This window comes from Cylas formicarius, unplaced genomic scaffold (genome assembly GCF_029955315.1).
Source record: "Cylas formicarius isolate icCylForm1 unplaced genomic scaffold, icCylForm1.1 PGA_scaffold_8__14_contigs__length_24414737, whole genome shotgun sequence".
Lineage (NCBI taxonomy): Eukaryota > Metazoa > Arthropoda > Insecta > Coleoptera > Brentidae > Cylas > Cylas formicarius.
The window spans coordinates 17,233,813-17,257,933 of NW_026844361.1; the positions used below are offsets into that span (position 1 = coordinate 17,233,813).

General features: G+C 36.4%; 1 protein-coding gene across 1 annotated transcript; it reads right to left on the bottom strand.

Annotated features, from left to right (window-relative positions):
• Window positions 1-75: 75 nt before the first annotated feature.
• LOC132706716 (clathrin heavy chain) lies at window positions 76-24,114 on the bottom strand. Its single transcript, XM_060678199.1, has 18 exons — window positions 23,897-24,114; window positions 22,988-23,195; window positions 22,728-22,926; window positions 20,649-20,784; window positions 20,215-20,596; window positions 19,960-20,156; window positions 18,736-18,875; window positions 18,381-18,678; window positions 17,122-17,541; window positions 14,951-15,339; window positions 14,593-14,895; window positions 12,975-13,227; window positions 9,717-10,267; window positions 7,818-8,031; window positions 5,789-6,375; window positions 4,465-4,597; window positions 3,097-3,607; window positions 76-1,119 (listed from the first exon to the last, which is right to left on the bottom strand). The coding sequence occupies exons 1-18, from the start codon at window positions 23,942-23,944 to the stop codon at window positions 1,019-1,021; spliced, it is 5,070 nt and encodes a 1,689-aa protein (XP_060534182.1). The 5' UTR covers window positions 23,945-24,114; the 3' UTR covers window positions 76-1,018.
• Between the last annotated feature and the right edge of the window lie 7 nt (window positions 24,115-24,121).

Sequence of the window (24,121 nt, forward strand, 5' to 3'; positions counted from 1 at the left end):
AATTAGAATATTAGAATTGGCTACATACTTTCTAAATCGGCTTTTAACCAGAATTTGATTGACAGGCGCAATGGATTTAAATTAAACAAAAAGTATCTATCAGCTCGTTTTTATTCATACGAAAATAACTATAAATGACACCTGAATAACATAGAAAAATCAAAACAATGGATAAAACAATTTTCAGGCAAACACAAAGTCATCGTCAGTTTGCTTGAAAGTTCAGAAGGAAATATAAGTTAATAAACAGCCTATTATACATAGGTACGACTAAGATTAAGAAATGTTGCTTAATAATCGGGGAATGGTTTTAAAAATTAAATGAATACACTGCAGATAACAAAAATAATGTTATGTCCTTATATACATTTGAATTGGACATCCTACGTAACGTTAATCCCAAAGGGTAATAACAAATCAGACTCCTTTGGGATGAACGTTAATTTCGATTGGTCAAATCGGGAGGCAATAAATATTTACAACTCTTTTAAAGCGATTAATCTGAAACGAAAACCTATACAGGGTGAACCTTCAAAAGCGATGGATCGTCGGATGAATCACTTTGTAAACATCAGAGATTTTTTTTTAAATTAGGGAGCAATACCGACCACTAAAAATTTAAAAACCTTGACTAGATCGAATGTCATAATGTTTCGCCATATTCGTTTCCGATCCATCAGCCTCTAAATACTCACCAAATTACAACAGTTGTTATTACATTACTAACATAGTGTATTTCGGATCGATATACTTCATAATTACAAGTCCGGGACGTCAGCGAGAACAATTATTAAGGACAGTAATACAAAGGTAAATGTCAAACCAAATCCTGCGCCATTCGAAGAAAACCTTTCAAATTTTCTAAAATCTCTAACGAACGTGCAACAATATAATCTTTCCAAACGCTCACATTTACCTTAATATGAAAAGCAACGAAATTTAGGCTCGGTTATGCCTCGATCTGGAACCCCTAGAAAAATGTACTACTAGGTGGCGCCCCAAATACGGGGACCGATCCCTACATGGATCCAGGATATCCGCCCTGGTAGGGCATCTGGGGGGCGTACGCTGGCTGACCGTAGGCCTGCGGAGGTACGTAAGGCTGTTGCGGTGGCATACCTGAAATGATAACGAGATCTGGTGGCTATTCTTTTTAAGAACTCAAAAAACAACCCGAGACAAGAAATCAACGAGTAGAAATATTACAACTTAGGTGCTCACAAGAAACAATGCTTGAACCGTTTATTGTTTCTTGAAGAAAGGATTTAGTTGTAGTCGAATATTCGCGTGTTATTTGAACTACTTGCTCTCAGGGCTGTTAGCGAGGCGAGTGAATGGTATGAAAAGCATAACTTAGGGGTGAATTCGGAGAAAATTGGACTTTTCAAAAACTAAAAGGATGACCAGGGATCAATACCTTGCCAACTGAAATATTCATGTCAAAACTAAACAACACTGTATTGTAAAGAAGCTAGGCTATATGCACTATCACTACTATTACTATTACTATTACTGTCTATATATGCACATACATACAATAAACAAAAAATCTGTGGATTCCTGCCCACCCACCCACTTTTTTTGAAAAGGGGCCTCAAACTACGCTGTTTTTGACAATCAACAAAAAGTAAAGGTTTATTTTTCACATTGACTAAACAGTATGTGCAGGGAGAAGTTACATACCTATAAGTACCTTATGCAGTAATAAGCGTTTATATTATTTGAGGAAGGAAAGGAAACAAACCCTAGGAAACGTTAAATGTTTCACTGCAATCTGTTGTTGCCAAGTTGTAGCTTAACCTGTCTTCTATCCCTCTTTGTCTTTGATTAACTCAGTTCAACAAAAGATTAACAGAAACTAATCAAAACTAACAACATACTTGCTTATTTCTATACAAAAGTAATTACTATAACATACAATACATAACAATAACAATAACATAAATTAACCAATTGGTTAATTTATGTTATTCTGTTAATGAATGGACTTGATAGAATGATAAGAGACAGGTGAAGGTGGAACTTGGCAACAATCAGTTCCAGTCAAACACTTAGCGCCTTCTCAATACTACCAATTAAAAAAGCGGCATTTTAGGTTAGGTTAGGTTTAGCTACGTTCTTGTCAAGGCCGTTTTACATTATTTGTTAGATTTGTCTTACCATCATATTGTGTAGTCACGTGGAAAATAAACACATTTAATCCTCAGATTGACAAACGAATCAGACAATTTGTCAATTGCCTAAAACACCGCAATTAATTTGCATGATTTCCGGTAATATAGTCAGTTTGCAAAATACTTAAACATCGACGGATTTTGTACCGTGCGTTCAATTTATCTTGATAACATTTTAACTGGCTGTAACTTTTTTGTTTTTAGGGATATCAAGGTAAACAAAAAAACAAAATGCAGGGTGAGTAGCCAAGTTTTTTCCAAGTAACGTATAAAACAAAACACTATCAATTTTCTGACACAGGCCTACATCATATTTTTTAAATGGAACACCCTGTATATAATATGTATGTATGTATATGTATGTATATAATATGTTTAATAGAATATCTTATTCCGATTACAATGATGTAACACACTTTATATTTCAGTCCACTCGTTTTTGACAAGTCGGCAAAACTAGGAAATTTTTGTATAATTTAAAGAGTCCCGTGACTGACAAATAAAAATATGTTTATGCTTGACATATTAGTAAACGACGTTGATGAATTTTGTCCAAGTCATTATTGTCAAAAAGGTTTTTCGCGAATAATTATAATTACGCTGACATTATGGACTATGTGGAAAATGATGTTTGAAGACATCTGTAAAGTTTTTCCATACAGAATCCTTTATAATTTTACTCTAATTACTTATTCTGTAGAAAATGGTCTGTTGAACAAATTTAAAAATAATGACATAAGATATTGAAAAAAAGAGCAACTTTTATAATCCTAACTTAAAATAAGAAATTTCTATTACTTTGTATTAGATTTAATTTTTTTTTTTTTACTTTCTTAACCAGTTCCGAAGCAGCTTAATATTTCTTCCCACTTTATAGGTGATTTGAACTACCGCGCTCTAACACTAAAACCCGACGACTCACCCATGCCGGGACCGGCGGTCAGCATCAGCTGCGGCTCGGGGATCATCATCGGTTTGTTCGCGTCCTGCTCGGCCGCTTCCGTCTGCCTCTGCGCGTCCGCCTGCTCCAAACGATCCACTTTCGTCGTCAGCTCGCGCGTCACCTGGATCAGGTACGGCATCGCAAAGTCCATGATGCCGTGCCGCCACGACAGTTCCAAAATGACGTCGGGCCGTAGCAGGTCGTAGCACTGATAGAGGCAGGCGGCGAAACAGTCGTACGCCTCCCGTTCCAGGAACCACGCGAGCAATTCCTCCGCGAGTTCTTGGTTCCTGCTCTCCGCCGTGTACTCCATCGCGTCCCTAAACAGACGGTCCTTCTTGCACAGCTCGACGCTCTGCTTCCACCGGTTGTTGCCCTTGTAGAGGTACGCGGCTATCCGCCTGAACTCGGTCAGTTCATGTTTCTCCAGTTTTTGGGCGAGGCCGATATTGTCGAAATTGTCGAAAGCGTCGATCGACGTTCTCAGACCCTGAAACGCAACGCCTTTCTAAGCCAGAGTCCAATCAAGGTGATTTTCATACAAACTGCCAACTGATATTGGTCTTTGGTAGGTTTGAGGAGAATGACAGAAGTGAATTGGTATCCAATGTTTCGTTTTCAAAAATTGTTAAAGTATAAGGTACGGAAAAACAGTTTTCTTAATTTCTAGCTTAACACGTTGCCTACCCCGGCAATTTTCAGAAACCGGGCCAAAAATGGCTATTTTTTTTTTTTCAAAGAAACTTCTACAGGCTACTGTAATGCTTTTTACCAAAACTTCTGGATTCCTCCTGCGTCGGTTTTTGCTGAGTCAAACTTGCTGACGTTTCGCCAATTATCCTGCTGCCTTCTTCAGAGCTTGACTGAAATTGGCTCGCATTTTACTCTGTACCTGCTTATATATTGTTTGAGGGGCCGGGGGGGGGGAGCTAAATGAGGGGCATAAACACCATCTCAGATGACTGATTCCCATATTGGTGACAGATAAAGACATGACTCTTGTTGGTAGAAGAATTGATTGACAAACAGCCATTTGGACTTTTTTTGCGATAACTTTTTTATTTATAAACCAATTTACTCAAACTACTGCTCATTTTGTAAATATTTTCAAGGCGCACAACTCTTGTATTAAATTTTTTTTTTCGCAAAAATCATAGCTTCAGCTACAAATAGCAAAACATTTTTTTTCACATTTTAACACAACACAACTTTCAAAATAACATATTGGATACCGATTCATTCTTACCATTGTCCTCAAACCTACTTTCAGGTCCTCCAAGTACTTCAAACATTTTGGTTGGTTGGTTGGGTTTGGTTTATTGGTGATTCGAGAGAATCGGGACATACCTGGAAGTCCTCCTCCTCGATTAGTAGCGAATTGAGGGCTTCGTTGATCGCTTTGTTGTTGAGGTTCTGAACGGATCTGAGGTAAGATTTGACCAGCTGCAGGTGTCCGGTCTTCGTGAAGAACGCCACCGCTCTGTAAGCCAAATAAAAATTAAAACTCTAACCGCGCGATCCTCAATCGCACGCTGAGCCAGGGAGAACCCAAACTATTGAAATAAACCCATAATACATTTCGTACAATGCACGTTTTCCTTATCATTGACTAATTAAACAAAACAAGCCAGTAAAGTCGACTTGTTACCATGGAAACGTGGAGAGGATTTTTTAAAGAAATTTTATGCGAAGTAAATTACTCTAAAAGGCAATTATCCTTAAAACATTCTATATTGTTCTGAGTCATATTAAAAAATAGCCCAAAAAATTATGTTTGCGATTTATTAAGCAATAGGTTACAATTTTAGCATAATTTAGGGATGCTGTTGATACTATGTATTAAAGTAACATGTGGTTACGAGTAAGACACAATCTTGCTTCCCCCTCCTCCATTTTATAAAAATAAATTTTAAAGAACTGACCGGGTGGGCAAAAAAAAAACGGAGAAAAATCTTTTTCGTTATAAGTTTTGACCTATTATTATATAAATTTGTTTTCTTTTTTTTATGGACCGATAGTGTAACTTAAGTTTGATTTATGTAAGACATTGCCATTATTTTTGGCATTTCAATAGTGAAAGGTATTGTCATAACTTTTGTTTACTATGGGTTGTCGCATGCTCTTTTGACATTAAGACTAACTATAAATCAAAACCTTAAATGAACGCTCTTATTGAAAAGCAATGGTTCAACTTTTTTAGAGCTATGACTAATGCAAGAATTGTAACAGTAACAGTGTTTAACTGAACGATACTTTAGATGTATAAAAACCCTGTTATTGTTTTATTTCGTTTCTTTCAAGCAAACAGACTTAAATATTTTAAAAAATCCGATAACAATATTTTGTATTAATCTAAATTAAATAACTTTTTTTTTAATTGTTACTTTTGGGACACCTTGTATTATTATTTTTTTAATTATTTGAAAATGTGTCTACATTTTGTGTAGTCTTTTTTAAACAGTGTTCATGATTGAATTAAAAACTGTTTATAAATATAGAGTTCTTTTGTGAACACCCTGTATAATAATTATATTGTATTAAAGTTTGATGTTCGTAATATTTTCTTCTTTCTATTGATGTGTTTTTATTAAAGTAATATTTATCGGCATTACAAAAAAATCGAATTAGTCAAACACCTAGGGCTTCCCTGGGCCACTGTCGCGCGAGTTACCTCGTGTGATCCATCCTGGGGGCGAGCACCAACAGAAGATCGTTGAGCAGCAGCGGTTTGTAGTCCAGATAGAACTGTATCGCTTTGTAGTAAAGCTCGATGTTCGCGACCTTGGTGATGATGTCCTTGAAGTGACCTTCGCGCCACGCCTCCGTCGGATGGGCCATCATGGCGAGCACCGCGTTGTCGTACTCTTCGTATTTGTCGAACAAGAACACTAGCTCCGCCCACAGGTGGGCTTGCTCGGCCGCCCTCAAAACCTTAGGGATGTTGACGCGCGACCAGAACAACTCCAAGTGTTCCCGCATCTTGGCCGGTTTGTATTTGGAATAGAGGATCGCGAGTTCCGTAAACATACCCATGTGGGCCCTCTCGAGGCCGAGCGCAGCCTCCAGCAGGCCGATAAGTTCCTCGAAGTGGCCGCGATCCTGATAGTAATCGATAAGGTCTTGGAGCTCGTCCGCGTGGACGACGATGTGCATGCCGCACATCTGCGCGAGCCGGAACTCTTGCGCGTCGACGCAAGCAAAGCAAACCTCTTTCCAAGTGCGGGTGCTGTTGGCTTTTCGCGCGCTGTCGACAGCTCCCTGATAAAAACAAGATTGATTTCGATGCTTTGTATTTTAAAAGCTTTTTGTCCTAGAGGGAATCATTGTTTTTCTATCGTGCTTTTGCCAAATCGATGTAATTTAATTGTGTCCTATAAAAAGTATCTTTCACGTCTCGCCGAACTTTAAAGTTACGGCAAACGTTAATAAATATTAAAATTCGTACGAATAATAGCGATTTCCAATGATATTTTTTCAACTAGCTCGCGCACCCAGTATGATAAACGAAACCTGAAACTCTCTCGATACAGTTTATGATACTGTTCAAATCAAATTATCCCATTTTTAACAGTTTTCTATGTATCGTCAATCCCACAAAAACGGAATTTTTCCGATGGTGTTCGAGAAAATACTTGTTTTCTGAAACCATGCAGTACATAATAGTCAAATGACTTCATCGCGTCTAGATTGAGGGCGAAAAATAGTGATTTTCATTTCAATTTTTTCAAATATGGCTGATATAAAGGTTATAGGATCTCCTGCGTCTTCTGATTCGAGATTTTTAACGATCGGGTCGACAGTTTTCGAGAAATAAATGTTTTTATACGACCCAAAATGACGAACAAAAAATTTCGATTTTTTTTTATATATTTAACGATGTCCGATAGATCTTACAGCCTGCATCCTACCACCCTGCCAGATTTTAAGTTAACAGCTGCAAGTTTCCGGCATTTGCTGCACTTTTCAGCATAACGCGATATATCTCGAACACCCTGTATAATATCAGAAAATCTTCAATACGAGAATTTTAGCTCTCGCTACGGCCTAAGCTTCCGTGTAAAAGAAACCGGCCAGTCAATTTTCTTTTAAAGGGTACACCAATTTTCAGTTTTTTACAAATACCGGCACACCCGGTATCTTTTTTAAAAATTACTAAGAATAGAGATTTATGGCCACTAACATTTTTTCAAAAAAGAACTTTTTATTTATTTTTGAAAAAAAAAAATAGTTTTTTAATTAAAAAAAACACTCCCTCACCACCCCTCAATTTCAATAGGTTCCGTCTGGAGACCAATGGCTGTTTGTTATAGGTTATAGGTTTCACAGCGACTTCCGAAAAAACTGACGAAAATCTCGAAAAAAAGATGGACGATAATAACCGATCGCGGGCATTTCTTACAGGCTTGTGTACCTCGTGGCCTGTTTAAAAGGAGAATAATTTCAGCATCCTAGCTCCAACGGTTCCGAAGTTATTCACGTTTTTATGGATCATCGACAGAAGACAGAGAACGGAGAACAGACAAAATAAATAACAATTTTTTTGACCCTGATCATTTGTGTACCAATGGGGATCCCGTAGGACCTTGGGAGTCTCATTGCCAAGCGCGTATGCTTTCGAAAAATTCGGTTTCATCGATTTTTCGAAAGCGACAAGAGATCACCTCGAGTGAACGGAACGAGGCTCGTATGATTTTCATTACCTGAAACTCTTTGAGATGGACGAGGGTGATGGCCAATCGGGCAAAGTTCGAAACGTTGTTGTAAAGCAGTTTGGCCGCGTCATACATGCCGTCATCGAAGCACCGGTCACCGATTTTTTGGATGTCCGCGTGGTTCGGACCCGAGATAAACTCCTCGAGGTCGGCCAATCTTCCGGTCTTCGCGTACGAGTAGATCAGCTCGGACTCGATGTAGCTGTAAGCACGCGATGTCAACCGTTATCGCCGATGTTTTAAGAATACAAGAAAAACATACAACCCAATAATTACGTCCTTCAAGTACCGAATTAAAATAAATCACCTGATATTGATTTATTTAATTATAAACAATACCAAAACCAAAACTAAACAATAATAATTCAGAATACAAACAAGCGTTAAAGTTATTTCTAGCATTTAAGAAATTTAGATAATTATAATAACGTTAAAAAATTATAACAATCGCTCATTTTATTATTTTATTAGACAGTTAATACTAAAATTATGTGCTATTAATTATACATTCGTAATGTTATTTTTATGATATTGTTTGAATTTGGAGGTGGTAGGGAGTTAAAAATTTTAGGTCCTACGCTATAAATACGATTTTAGCACACTCTTAGGTCTGGGGTTCCTTAAAGCCAAATTATTAAGTGCTACGTTTATGCCATGTGCTATTGTTTATTTAAAGTTTAAAATTCGCGTTTTAAATGGTGGCACATGGTACTTCAAGTATTTTATTAATAATAATAACCTTTATAGAGATATTTTAAATTCCCGTATAACGGTACCAATATAAAAAATTGTTACATATCAAAAAACAAAATCTAGATTTTGATCTCAGCTACTCAACATCAAACAATTTTGTAAATATAGTGGTATTTCACTGAGATTTTCGAGGAGCAACAGACATTTTTTCAAAATGTTGCGCCACTGCTTTTTCCTCAATTTTCATTCATTTATTAATTTCGTCAACAATTACTTTTCAAACGTCCATTCAATTTGGAACAAAGTAAGACGTAAGTAAACAAATTAAAACCTAATTTAACCCATAAAAAGCTTTTTTTAATAAATATCCTCGTTGCTTTTATTCTTACACGTATACAGTAAAATTTGAGATTAAAACACATTTAAAAATATTTTCCAAATTTGGAAACAAATGCCTTTTAAGCACAAATTTAAGCAGTTTTTATTTCTCACCAATCTGATGTTTGAAAGTAAACTAATTCATAGTCTATGTTGCGTTAAGCACTTGTCTTGCTATATATTAAATTAAAAATATTATCTTAAAGCGTATGTGTTGGGTAAAGTCGATGACAAAATACAAAATAGTTCTAAACTCTCTTCAGCTGTCACTTCCAATGATGCAACACCAACTACTTACGTAATGGTTAAACCAAAACTTTATATATACATATTAAGAGTTTTTAATTTAAGATTTCTGTCGGTAGATAAAAACAATAAAAAATACAAATTATTTCATTGTGTCATAGATTCACCAGAAGTAAAGTTTCAAATCTGCTCGGGACATCATTTTTAAAAAACATTTCGCAACAAAAAATGATTTTGCCGCTTGAAATCAGTGCACAAAAAGTGAATCAAAATATCTAGAGTGGTGGTTTGTAAATTAGGATACAAAAATAGTCTCTTTTTCTTAGTTTCTCGGAAATACGTTTATGGCTTTTTTGCGACATACAAATTTATCGCATTTATTGAAGACCCTGCAAATCGGGGTTCAAATGTACAAGAATTATGATGCGGCATATAAAAAATGTTTCCATCCCTTAAATGAGCAATGTGACCTAAAGAATATTTCATAACTTTAAATATAAGAATTGCGAGCGAAAATTGAAACAGGTACTTAGCAAGATGAATAAAGAAAATTCGTTTTATTAAACGTACCTTTCGCGAGCCTTTTTCCGTGCCATCTGTAAGTAGCGTACAAGATCCTCCCAGCTCTCGTTCTTCGAGGCAGTCTCGACGACCGCCATATAGGCTGAAGGGTCATCGGCTTTGATATACGAATCTATCGCTTCCTTAACGAGACCTTGGTTAAGCTGGGCTTTGGCCAGCTGACTCCACACTGCCGGCTCGTTGCACCGTTCGGCGAACTCGTACGCCCTGTCCAGATTATTGACCTGTTCGATCAGTACCTGGATGGCCGACGTGTTCACGTCAAACTTTTTGAATATAGCGAACGCCTCCTCGTACAGGTGGTTACTGATAGCGATATTGGCGATGTCGGGTGCGTCGTAATTGTCCAGACGGTTGATGTAGTCCATCACGCGGGTCGCGTCCGCCTTGATGGCCGTCAAGATGAGCAGGTTTTGTAGATTGCGGTGATCGGAAAACACCGAACTGTCGAGAACGATCTTTTCCAACAGTTCGATCAGTTCGTTCGGCAAGTCGGCAGTCATGAACGCCTTGACCGTGACGGATATGTCCTCGGGATCCTGACAGAACACGAAATGAAATAAAACGAGAATTATAATTATCATTTCTTTTTCCAAGTAAAGGGGCAGCCTTTGGTGGCAATAAAAGCAACCAACACACACTCAGACTTTCATCTCTCAATGCCAAGAGCAGATTACTAAAAACACAAACACCAAAATAATCACGGGATCTCGAAGTTATCAGAAGAATGTAGAGTAACAAGATGGGAAAGACCGCCTAGTTTCGCCGAATTTTGGTGTCGGTTTAAGGCCTAGGCAAACTTGCAATAAAATATATATATCACTATTGCAAATCTGATAATAATCAAGAGGCCTTGTTATCATCTTTAACACTTTTTAAGACTACTTTGGCAAAATCACAAAGCACTTTCGGCAGATTTCGGCAAGCAAGCTGTCAATCAAGATGCATAGAGCAGGCTCCAACTTCATCTTGGAGAAATTATCGAATGGTTAACCACGACAGATATAGAAGTTGAAGATAATTTGATAAAGCAACTATTACATACAACAAATTTACATAAACATCGTTTTATGAAATGCGTCAAATAAGATAGAGTGTAACTGTGGCTGTGAACCGTTTTCAATATTAGTGAACGGACAACAAAAGCACAACCTGTACTAGATAAAAAGAATTTTGAAATGTTGCACTGAAGTGGTTTTTACTTGATGAAAATCCTTTTAAAATAGTTAAATAAGAACAAACGTCGTTCAGATTTTCACATAAATATATTGCTGTTTCGGCAACACCGTGCGTTTATCAAATGCGAATATCAAACGGTACCGATGTTTATAAATACAAAACAGGTAGTAATTACTTAATGTCAGGTATTACATTGAGATTTAACAAGGGGGATCCATTCAAATCCAGTTTGTCATTAACCTCTCGTTTTATTAATCTCCATAGCTTCTAGTAAATTTAATTTTCTACTTTTTGAAACAGTGTGTAAAATATTGAAATTGTCGTCAAAATTGTGTTTTTCTAAATTTAAATTTACAGCGTAATTAGAATCTGAACTATTGTTTTTAAATGATCGTCGATGTTCGTTGATACGTTTTTTGAAAGATCTACCTGTTTGTCCAATATAAATCTTAGAACATGATCCGCAATTTAATCTATAGACTCCAGAATTCTGGGATCTATTAGATTTAGAATTATTGTTTTTAACAAATTTTCCCAGGGTATTATTAGTTTTAAAAGCAATTTTGAGGCCACATTTCGAGAGATGATGTGAAACTTTATTACTGGGTTCTCCTATGTATGTTAATGTTTTAGAACCTTGAGATTCAGTAATATATAGATATATAGAGTTCAAAGTTTTTTGAAATTGTTTCTTAGTTAAGATTTTATCTATCAGTGACGGGTCATAGCCATTGTTGAATGCAATTTGTTTTATAATATTTAATTCTTTTTCAAAGTTTATTGCAGAAAGAGGGATAGTTATCAGCGTATGAATAAAAGAATAAAAGGCAGCCATTTTGTGTGTATAGGGATGGTTTGAACTCTCATGTATTATAGTGTCTGTGTGTGAAGGTTTATGGTATATTGAAAAATCTAATTTATTTTGTGCTTTAGTTATCGTTAAATCCAATAAATTTAAAGAGTTATTTTGTTCGATTTCAGTAGTAAATTTTATACGATTGTGTAATGAGTTGATATAATTTAAAAAGGTATCTAATTGTGTCTCAGTCCCTACGAAACACGCAAAACCATCATCCACATATCTGTACCACCAAAGAAAACTTTTAAATAACGGATGTTCAAGTATAATATTTTCCAGATTGTCCATAAAAATTTCGGGTTCCCTTAATTAGTCCTTAGAAATATAAAACTGACCATTAAATTCAAAGTAATTTTGGTCTAAACAAACTATTATACTATCCAATAAATCTTGTTTAACGATTGGGTTAATTTGTTTTTGGGTGAGCATGCTGTCTATTATGTTTATTACATCAATAGGTGGAATACTAGGAAATAGATTTTGAACATCGAACGATATTTTACACACTGTTTCAAAAAGTAGAAAATTAAATTTACTAGAAGCTATGGAGATTAATACGATGAGAGATTCGAATGTATTACTTAATGACCAACTGGATTTGAATGGATCCCCCTTGTTAAATCTCAATGTAATACCTCACATTAAGTAATTACTACCCGTTTTGTATTTATAAACATCGGTACCGTTTTAATATATTTATGTGAAAATCTGAACAACGTTTGTTCTTATTTAACAATTTTGAAATGCACTCTGTAGTCCCTTTGCATACTTAATAAGGTGTTGTTGCTCTAAACCTTTCTCAAATAAACTTTAACTGACATAAATTTTGGTTACCAGTACCACTTCAAAAATAAAAGGACAGTCAGTGTGCGAACTCTATACTAGATCAGTAAACCCCAACAAGACACAATATTTCTTCTTAAAATATACTTTGGAACCAGAAATGTCTTTTTCAGCTTTTATAAATAGTTTCCACAACCTAATTCCTTACTATAATACAAACTAAAATATCTAGAAAATTAATAAAAGATAGTTTACAATATTAAAAGATGATCTAAGGTTATCGCAATGAGCTTTCCAATTTAAACACAAATTTAACATCAATATTATCACAATGCTTGTGGTAATTATCAAATCGTCTATTCTAGATCTTAGTTGGATTGAAATATAGTAGGGTAGCAGTATGAAAAAATAATAGGTAACCTTACCTGAGTTTCACTGAGGGCGGTCTGCACGACCTGATCAATCAGTTGCCTGCGATACGGGTTGGTCTCCTGCAGGACTTCGGCCCAGAGCTCGGCGTCCCGCCTATGCACCAGATAACGGGCCTCCGATTTGAATAAAGAGTTTTCGTTGCACACGGCTATCAGTTCCCGATCGCACTGGCCTCTTTCATATGCCACGCAGGCCAAATGGGGGTCGCGCTTCTCGCAGTACCGCCCCACCACCCTCGAATCGTACCTATTGAAAAATGTAAAAATGTAATCATTGCGAGAAGCGGTATCGCAGGAAAACATGACATACACATTGGAAAATCATGAAAAAAAAAACATGAAACATAAAGACCACGATAATAAACTCATTGGAAAAATGTTTTGTTTTGATTTTTTCAAACAAAACATCAGAATCTCGGAAATTTTTACAGAGGTCCCTCTTTAAATAATTAATGTTTTCAGCATCCTGTAAAAAGGGTTTGATAAAAATGTATTTTTTCCAACAAACTCTCATCTCACAAACACAAGAGGTGTGTTGATTCGTTTGATCTACTCTGTAGGTTACATTTACAAATTTACAAATTAAATAAACAAAAATGAAAAAGACTTACACCCATGAACAAGAAATAAACCAATTCCAGAACAAATTAGTTAAAGTCATCACACCTCAAAAATAGTTCAAAAGATAGCCCAAAGATTTTTTACCACCCTGTAAAAATGGGGGCAAAAACTTTGTGTTTCATTCTCTTTAAACAAAAAGACCCTTGATTCGAAAGAGTATTGGGGAAAAAAATAACAATACTGGTCCGGTTAACCTTGATTCATTTGCATGTAGATAAAATTTAGAAATAAATTATACAACCAGGCGCAAAAAGCTTACAAGAGATAAACAAGTTTCAGAACAAATTCGATTTTTTTAACACCCTGTAAAAACGATGAGACAATTTTTTTTCTTTCAATAAAAAAAGACTAAAATCTGGGCAACTCTGAAAAAAACCCTTCCTTCCAAGGCGTATGGAAAAAAATATATAAAACTGGACCGATTCCGTACCCTGCAGACAAAATTCAGAAATGAGACATAGAAACTTTCAAAATTACACTTTTCAGAACTCACTCGGAAAGCGTAACTCAAAACTAGGCAAAAAGAAAAGTGAAGGAAAAACAAACAATAAATTCTTGATAACTAACAAAGATACCATGCCTCCAAACAGTCTCGAAAAAAAACTTAAAAATAGGCAAAACAAAAGAAAGTTACAACCCTGTAAAAATGATGGAAGTTCAAAAATGAATTTGGACACAAACACAAACAAGACAGACTTGAAAATAAATTATTTAGGCTGACACTCAAAAATTGACCAAAGATTCACCTCTTTTAGATCCCCCTGTAAAATTGGACAGATCGAAATTTCCCATTTTTTTGCACCATCAAATAAAAAGCATAATTGTTTTTTTGCCTATGCAGCCACCTGGTAGACCAAATACCAAAATATCAATAAAACAAACAAAAGATTTCGAACACCAACGAATCAGCGAAGCCAAATTTGTTATTTCATCACGAAGCCCCGCCCCTTTCGAACGCGGTCTTTGAAAAACACCCGAATCTAATAATTACCATTGGTTCTCCTTCAGAAACCGCTCGGCGTTGTTGTTGGAATCAATATAGATCTTGGCTAGGGCGTTGTGGGTGGCGGGCTCGACACAACCCTCGTGTACCCGGCTCTCGAGCCACGGCAGCAGCAGCTTCAGCCTGTTCCGTTTCTCCACCTCCTCGACCAGCTCGTCCGTCGAGAACTGACCGCGTACCACCAATATCAGATTTTTGATAATGTCCTCGGAGCAGTCGACGTCCAAAAGACCGCCCACCACAACCGGCAAACGACTCGGGTTCACTTTCTGCACGTAGATCTCGATATACCTGCGAGAAAAAAAAAAGTCTCCTTCGTTAGCGTCGGACGCGGACGGAAACATACTTTTGTAGAGAGTTCCTGTACAGGTACAGCACCAGATCGTGAACGAAATCGAAACGGTCACAGACGATGATCAGAGGCAACTGATCCGTCAGTTTCGCTTCCTTCAGGAAATTTTTGACCCGTTCCGGGTTGTAGCAGTTCGACTCGCGGCAGATCCTCTCGACTTCCTTGATCTGGCCCGTTTTACAAGCGGCCTGGATGTACTTGAAATGAACCTCAGGATCTTGAGAGAAGTTGACGATTGACCCCAGGAAATAGAACAGACCTTCATAGCTTTTGAAGTTTTCAAACAGCTCGATTAGGGCCTTGGTAGTCAATTGTTCGTGGTACTTCGTAGCGATTTGTATGCATATTTGTAGGTTTTGGCGTATGTTCGCTGTCAGCATCGCCTGGAATAAGACACGGGGTCGGTAAGTTTGACGAGGAGAGATCGTAGCCATCTTTATCTAAACAGCAGGATCTTGCAGAGGAAAAAACGTCGCCTAATACAGTGCCGTTAATTACGGAAATTTTCTTAATTTTTTCTTTTACAGTTACTGAAATCTTAGTAGTGACAAGCGATTTTTGTTGAAATATGACACATTAAATGGCAAAAATTTTTCGTAAATAAAAAAAATCATTTAATTAAAAGAAAAGTCTTAGTAGGTTTAAGTAAGTTAAAGATAAATTAAAGAGGCACATAGCAATTATTCAAAAAATAATGATACATAACGAATAAAATTTAGTGAAAGAAAAAAGCTACCAAAAGTTTTCTAAACGCAATTTCTAAGAAAATAAAAGGTCAAATGTTTATAAAATTATTCAAAATGTTTGAAATAAATAAATAAAGACGTTATGTTAAAAAATAACAATCGAAACATTTTATTTAAATTTACAATAGGAATGATACTTTTTAAATTTGAAAAACAATTTTTTTTTCTATAAAGTAAACCCCAAAAGCAACAGCCAAAAATCATTAAAATTGCGGGCTTTTCTTTACATTTTTGTGCAATATACTCTAATTTTTGGACCAATCGTTCGTTATAACGTTATAACAATTATTTACAAAATGATACATAAAGAAAAAAGTTATTTAATGGACGGAAAGAAGAAAAAAATACCAAAAGTTTTTTAAACGCAATTTCTAAGAAAATCCGACAGAGGTCAAATGTTTACAAAATTATTCAATATTTTTGAAATACATAAATAAACAAAGACGTTATGTTAAAAAATAACAATCCGAATTTTTAAAACTCTTTTTTTTACAAATAAACCTTAAAAGCAAAAGTCAAAAATCATTAAGATTGTGAAATTTCCATTTATGATTAAAGCAAATGAAAATGTCAATAAGATTTGTTTGTTACAATATTCATTGAAATATATAGTATACATTTTTTTGCAATATTTGTAATAATCAATAGATTTTTTTGTCGGCAGAAGACAAACATTGCTAAAATAAAGTCTCTCGAAATAGATTTTTTTAATATTTTCAATACTTTAACAAATTTTATTAATTTCATCTCGACCAACTTTGCCCCATGACCTAAGATCAGTTACCGAGATCTCAGAAGCTAGACGCGAATTTGTTGAAACCCGATATATATTTTTTAAATCGCAAAGATTAACAGTTTTTAATTGCATTTGCATTAAACTTAAATTAAAGAGACATTCAATGGAAGTGAAAAACAGTGCTCTATTCGATAAAAGATGAGTAACAAAATTTAACCTAAAAGTTCTTAAAATTCAATTTTCAATAAAATCCCAAACCGGTGAAATATTAAAGATATGTGCACAATTATTAAAAGTTTATAAAAAAAATAAAAATAATACGTTTATATGAAAAAACAACTACCTGAAATTTTATTTTGCAAACTCCAATGTTCAATAGGAATGTTAGCTTTTAAAGTGAAAAAAACTAGGCTTTTTCCATAAAATAAATCCCTACAGCAAAAGGATATAAATACATATAATTTGCAAATTTTCTATTTAATTACCTTTAAAAGATAAATAGTTGATTTTTTTTGTAGTATTGTCTTTTTATAAATCTATCTTTTTTTTTGCCGGTTTTATTATACATATTTATAAATTGACGAAAATTAAAATTGTAAAGAAAATAAAATTTATGAATCAATATAGATTTTTTTTTGTGCGTCAATAATAAATTATAACTGACCCAAGAAATCCGGACTGACCTTCAAACACTCGAGGCTGTCCTCGACGCTCAAAGTGCCGAAAAAACTGACCAACCATTCGCCGGGCAACAGATGGGTGTGTACCACCGCCCTCTTGATATCATATAGGTCCGTGTAGTGTTCCAACGCACGTTGCAGGAGCCCCGCCTTCTCGCAGAGTTGCGCAATGTGCGCGCGGTCATAGTGCGTGAACATATTGTTGCCCAAAATGGCATCGGCCACTTGAGGCGCCGACATTAAGTTCATTTCGAGCAGGCGCGTTTGCAAATGGCCTTCGGTGGGTCGGTTGTTTTTCAACGCGTCGAGCAGGAACGCGGTGCACTGCGGCACCATGTTTTGTTCCATGAAAATGTCGACTATTTGGTTTATGTCGGCGAGCGGTTCCTCGTCAGCTACGAGCATGCTCCCGAACGCGGCTCCCTAAGCAAGAAAAATGTTGCACAGTCTTGCACGATTTCTAAAATTTTTTGGTATAGGTTCATGTGTATCTAGCCCGTGCATACAACGATCTTTGCAAGAAAAAATTGCGATTTTTTTTTAAATCTCATTATGAAAGTATATCCACGTTTTGTCAATTGATAAAAATTTGATTTTTTATTTTATCAGATGGTGCAAAATATGCAATTAATTAGCAATTTAGCTACTTTTTTTTTATTTATATGTGCAAAGTAGAACTGAAATATTAATTTTTAGGAGAGGGGTTCGTGTGTCCTATTTTAAATTATTTTGATATAGGTAACAAATTGAAACCATTGTTCGTAATCTTTGCAGTATTTCGGATTTAATATCTCTGGAAAAGTACTCTTTCTTTTGTAAATACACCGTTAACTCTGGATATAAAAGTAAAAATTTTTTTTTCATATTCACATTTAAGAGTAGCAATTTAATGTTTTTTTATTTTCTTTAAATGCTTCAGCAGAAACATGCAAACAATGAACGACCACGAAAAGATATATTTTTATATACTTTTTTTGGTTAATTTATGCAATTTATTTTTTCTGAGATAATTTTTTTACTTATTTAAGAGTGGTGACCCCTGGTTTCCTATACTGCTAATGATAATTAATAATTAGTAGTAATAGTAATAGTAATTAGTGTAGTAACACCTGATTTAACGTATCCATTGCACAACTTTTCTTACTTTTTTATTGAAAATGTTCGTTCAAATCTTGACTTCAAAGCACATAAATAAGATCTAATTTGGTCACTTCAACTTCGTACAACCGAAATAATCAATTAAATTAGCATATATATCGTACTTGTTCGGGATTAGTCCTCATCAGTTGCCTTAGCAGGAACACATAATCGGGGCTATACGACACCTTCTTGGCGTACAAAACGATCTTCTGGAACTGTCCGGTCTCGGCGAAACTCTGTATGACCTTTGACGGCACGTTCGCCCTTAGATAAACGGAGAGCGCCAACGATTGGTCCACCTGCTTCACGAGATCGCCCAGTTCTTCCGAACACTCGAGCTTCTCCTCCTTGATCCACTTCTCGAGCAGCTGCTTGCGACCTTGAAGCAGCACCGGCTTGCAAAGCTCCAGGGACTCGTACCTGTCAACCATTCGCGGTCGAAACAAAACGCCACCGACACTCCAAAAAAAAACCTACTTGTTGAGCTGTCCCTGGTCTAGCAAAATGCCGAAATACTGCAACAGGGGACTGTTCTGGCCCGGCTGGGCGGGGACTTGCTGAAACATTTGGATCGTCGCGGGCGTCCTCAAAATACCCTTTGGGGCGTTAGCGGCCACCTAAACCAAAAACGATTTAATATGATTATTCGGACTTAGGTCTCTGCATAAATATAACCGGAAAACAAGACTCGATGAAACAAAATTTGCGTGTTATCAAAAGATATCCAAATCAGTTCGATTATATTGCGAGTTATCAAATTAATGTTATAAACAAAAAAAAGTTTGACAAGCAATGCTACAAGAATGAAGTCTGTTTCGGTTCCTCCTCTAGAGGGCTCCAAGATCGAGTAGCGAGCAGCCAATGTTTTCGAAAACCATGGAAGCATTAACAAAAAGATAGATTACTGAGCTTTAAACAAAAATCATTTATCAGAATCTCTGCTTACAGATTTTTTATTGCCAGAGTCCAAAACCTATGAATGCCTTCATTTCGAAAGGGAGGTTGTTACATTGTTGCTTTAAAAAAAAATAGTTTGGTTAGTGCAAAAGTGCATCCTATAAAAGGACCTTAGGAAAATTAAGTTCAGAAAGGTACTGTTGATAAAATTTAAATATTTTCTTATGAAGCGTCACTAAGCGACACATAATTCAAATGTTATTTTTGAATATTGCATTTTTTGAAACACCCTGTTTGTATAGATGTTATTATGTTAGGGAATTTTAAATAATTGCTTGAAAAGTTATTTTTATTATATTTTCAAAATACGAAGTAGACGTCAAAGGTTAAAAGAATTTTACCAGCGCTATTTAAAATATTTATTACTAACTCGTCTTTTAATATGTGGAAGCCATTCAAAAAATAGATCGTTATTGTAAGCAAGTGGCTAAGTTCTAAGAGCAATAAAACTTAAATAATTTGTTTCATATCAGCATATTTCATTAAGCGTTTTTTTGGAGAAAAGTGTCTCCTTTCTCATCATTTATGTGTGCTGTCTATAGCTATAGCTTATGAATGGTAAGATCCAAATTCTATGGCGACCTTCACTGCAGTAAGTCCAAGCTGCCAACATTTATATCTACTTGTTGATGATTGCAGCAGTGGGTTAAGATTGAACTAGAGAACAGTGTGAGTAAAGACCGTGGCTTAAGCTGAATTCAGCACCCATCTAAGCCAACATAAAAATGCAAACCAAACCCATACCTTGGCCGCTTCCGTATATTGACCGTTCTGGAACAACATCTGGAATTTGCTAACGAAGAGTTCCTCCGCCCCTGAGAGGTTGTTGCGCGTCGCAAATCTAAGTGCCAGATCCGGATTGTGCAGCACCTGATTGACGTAACGGATGATGCTGTCTTCGTCTACCGACACGGACAACACCTGACCCCGCCTATTCACGCCTAAATTTTTTCGTTTACGTCAAAAAACTGACCACGCCCCCGAAAAACTGAAAGTTACCGATTATTCCCCCGGTGGCCTCGTGTGGCGCGGAAACAAAGATCGTCTCGCTCGAGATCCGGTTCATGTAGATGCAGACGGCGCTCTCGATATCGTACATGTGGATGTAGCCGTACTTGGTGATGAGATAGATGACGTCGTATTTCGTCGACACTTGCATCGCGACGGGGAAATCGTTTTGCGCTTCGGGCGGGAAAAATACGTCGACGGTTTTCTTCGGGAACGCCTGGTTGCCCGCGGGACTCTGACCCACCTCTATAATGTGTAGTTTGCCGCCCTGGACCGTGCGCACGGCGAAACAAAACAGAGTCGACGGTTCCTGGTTACCTTCCATCTTGAAAGATGCGAACGACGCGGCGTGTCCTTCGATCGGTTGCGATACCTGCAACTCACCGCGAGTAACAACGAACTAGTTCGCGTTTTCCAACCCTAACCTTTCTTTCTACCGAATACAGTTGCATCGCACCGACCACTCGCGACTGCTGCGCGCTAATACCAACCAAAAGCAGCCAATTTTGTTTCGGGTCTGTGCGATAGTTGATTATCTGACAGCCGTTGAGAGAAGAATGCCTGTAAAAATCGCACCGCGAGTCACGTAGTGTACTATTTACAAAACTGAGTCGGTTGTTGTTGAATCGATCTTGCTAATCATCCTGCTGACTTCTTCAGAGCTTAACTGAAACTCCCGAGGAGTTTAGCAGTCGAGCTCAGACTGAAACTCAACATCAGTTCGATTTGACAACAACCAATGCAGGAAGAATCCACAAATTTTGAAAATGGTACTGCAGTAGCATGTAGAAGTTTCTTTTAAAAATTATTTAGAATTGAATTATTGAGAATTAGAATTGAGACTTCATTCATGTATTCTCTTAATAATTGGCACTGCTACTAAGGCAATAGGGAACTTGAACAAAATTTGAATTGAAAAATATTGCTTATAGAAGTTTACACTATTAAAAGAACCACAGTTTAAAAAGAAAAATTAGTAGTTCTATGAAACAAATATAAGCAATTAAAAATTGAAACGCGCTGTCATTGGCTGTGACCCGTTGTGACGTCAATTCGCTCGTTAGACTAAGCGCCAGCAGGGCGATAGCATAGAGAAGCCATTAAATTTAGATAGATTTATTTTTAATTTTAGTCTTGACCCTGTCATGTGCTTTTGTTTATCTTGTGTTTATTATCAAAAAGAAAGTTTTGAAAATGACCGAAGTCGATTTTTTAAAAGGCCAATCTGATAATTTACCTTTAGTGGATATGTTTATGGTAACATCTTACACACAAAACACGAAAAGTTTTTCTTTTGCTGAGGTTCGCGGTGTTAAAGCTAAAAGGTATGCTCATAGAAAATTTAGCCACTAGTTTTAATCCAACATAATGTTGTAATCAGCTTAAAGTTTTCTAGTTTTCAAAAATCAAATTATTTAACAATTATTTAACAAAAAAAAAGGTTTGTTTTTAAACTAGTGGAAACCTAAATACTAAAGTGTACTTTATTTTATATAGATCAGGAAGGCAGTCCTATGGAGACTGCAATAGGACGGGTGCAAGTTCAAAGCGTTAAAAATTTTTGCACGGTTAAGGCTAAAGTGACACCTGAACATAATGTTAACAAAAAACGACGGCTTTTATTTTCTGGTAGACGAATAAAAAGTTTATCTAGCATTTTACGGGTTGTACTCAAACACCATGGCACGATTTGTAATACAAATCAATACAAACTGACGTAGATTAAATACGAACACAGCTTTACACGAGCCAAAAATAAACGCAAATAATATAATTCACGACCTATAACCTGAGAACAACACTATAACATGTCGGACAAACACATTCACACCAATGTTCATGCTTCGGTGCGATTCAAACACACAAGCTTTGGGTGTAGACTCTCGTTAGGCCACCGAGGTCCCTTGATTGTTACTTAGGAACGTGCCGTTTATGCTTTTTGTGTGATCGCTTCTTGTACTTAATAAAAATTTTAAATGCCTGGTCGAAACGTATATTTAAGACGGGCGAGATTGTAAATTCATCAATGGTTTCAAAGAGTTCCTCATCACAAATGTTCCTTAATTTGAAAATCCAGAATTGTATTATTATTATAGTTTTTCCAATCTCATGTTTGTATATCTCCAAATGCTGTCCGAAATTTTGTAGGGTAGAATAATTCTCACGAGAAGTTTTTTTTTTCGATTCTTTGACCCATCTAGAAGAATCTATCAGAGGAAAATTATTGTACCTATTATCTACCCTATGGATATTTTGTGTTATTAGGTTTTGTCAAATAAAAAAAAATTACTTTAAAATTTCAATACCGGGAACGACCAAATTTTAATAAACTAACCTATTTAGAATGTAAGCAAAAACAACACGTTCCAAATCCTTATTATCTGGCGAATGCCTGTTTTGATACAGAGTATACATCACATCGAATTTAATCAATAAATAGAATTCTTTCAGGACGAAAGCAATGTTGCCAATTCTTGACATCTGAACCATCAGCGGCAACTTACCGGTCGAACATCTTGACCGGCGTTGAATCGCCTTCCATGGACCAATGGTAAACAGAAGATTCGGTAACCAGAGCTAACGTGTTGGGACTGATCCACTTCCAGAAAATGACGTCGTCATGCATGGTGTGCGCCTTCATTTTCGATTTCATTTCGATGTTGAATATCTGGAGAGTTTTCTGCGCCTCCACACCTGCCTTTCCTATTAAAGACAGCACTTTCAGATTTTAAACGCTATTGCGCAGTGAAGATCAATTCCTAACCTTTCAACGCTATCACTTTAGATGCCGGGTTCATGATGGCGCTTTCGGCTGTGATTGGACGTCGAATAGGATTGTTGGGATCTGCCATGTCAATAATGACGACCTGCGAGGTATCACCTACCTTTTCCCTCACACAGATGAATTTGTCGCTCTCCATGGTGAGAGTGGCGAACGATATGTTCGTGACATTGATACCAATGTTTGTTAACTAAAATCGCCGGTCTTGTTAAGGAGATAGCACAGAGGAAAATAATATATGGACACACACATGTATTTCAATCAGTATATTTTTACGATTATTGAAATGAATTCAAGAAAGCGTAACATCAAACTCGTCTATACAAGCCAAGATTATTATAGTAAAATCGGTTTCTGAAAATTGCATAATGTATAAAAATCTTTCTTTGTTTTTTAGCAGACCATCCTTAACAAATCTGATTAAAAGGGTAAATGTCATAATAACAAATAGAAAATTGAAATGGACAAACAAGGCAACAATCAATTATTCAATCCATTTAAATTATGCTGACAGCAATTTTTTGCTGGTCTTTATCTACAAATTAATCGATGTTATAATATTGCATTCCCCATAATCCTTCACCCCTTAAGTCACTTTATGACCTAGTTTCTCATAAAGAATCGTTCATGTTGGGACAGAGACGAAGGGGAGGATTAGAAACAGAGCGATCCGTTTTCGTAGCTTCCGCGACATTTGAAAAATAGAATACGTGGAAAAACATCCGCCTCCGCACTGAAAATCAAACGTCAAAAAAAACAGCACCGGCTAAAAGCCAACGAAGAAAAAATGCTGAGGCCAATTCTGGAATTTCTATTGTTTTAACCAAATGACGTCATAAAGAACGAACAAAAAATAGGAACCTGCTCAAGGGGCGTAAATTTCCGGCTTACCTGCAAATGTTCTTGGAACTTGATGGGCAGCAGGCCTGGCTGCGCCATTTTTTCACTTGTTTCAGGACTTGTAGACTCTTCGTGGAACCTTGAAACGGATTTATGAAAATATTTCGATTTTCCGTGCGGAGTTTTTCAATGATCAGGGGTACAAATTGCTCAAACCGAAAGGCCACTTGAATCTTGACAGGTCAAATTGAGACACCCAACAAACATGGCCGACCA

Excerpts from the sequence above, each read along its gene's own strand:
- LOC132706716 (XM_060678199.1), bottom strand. The coding sequence starts at position 23,944 with ATGGCGCAGCCAGGCCTGCTGCCCATCAAGTTCCAAGAACATTTGCAG. Across the intron at positions 23,196-23,896 it reads AGTTCCAAGAACATTTGCAG|TTAACAAACATTGGTATCAA; the intron begins GTAAGCCGGAAA and ends CGGCGATTTTAG. Across the intron at positions 1,120-3,096 it reads GACCGCCGGTCCCGGCATGG|GTATGCCACCGCAACAGCCT; the intron begins GTGAGTCGTCGG and ends TTATCATTTCAG.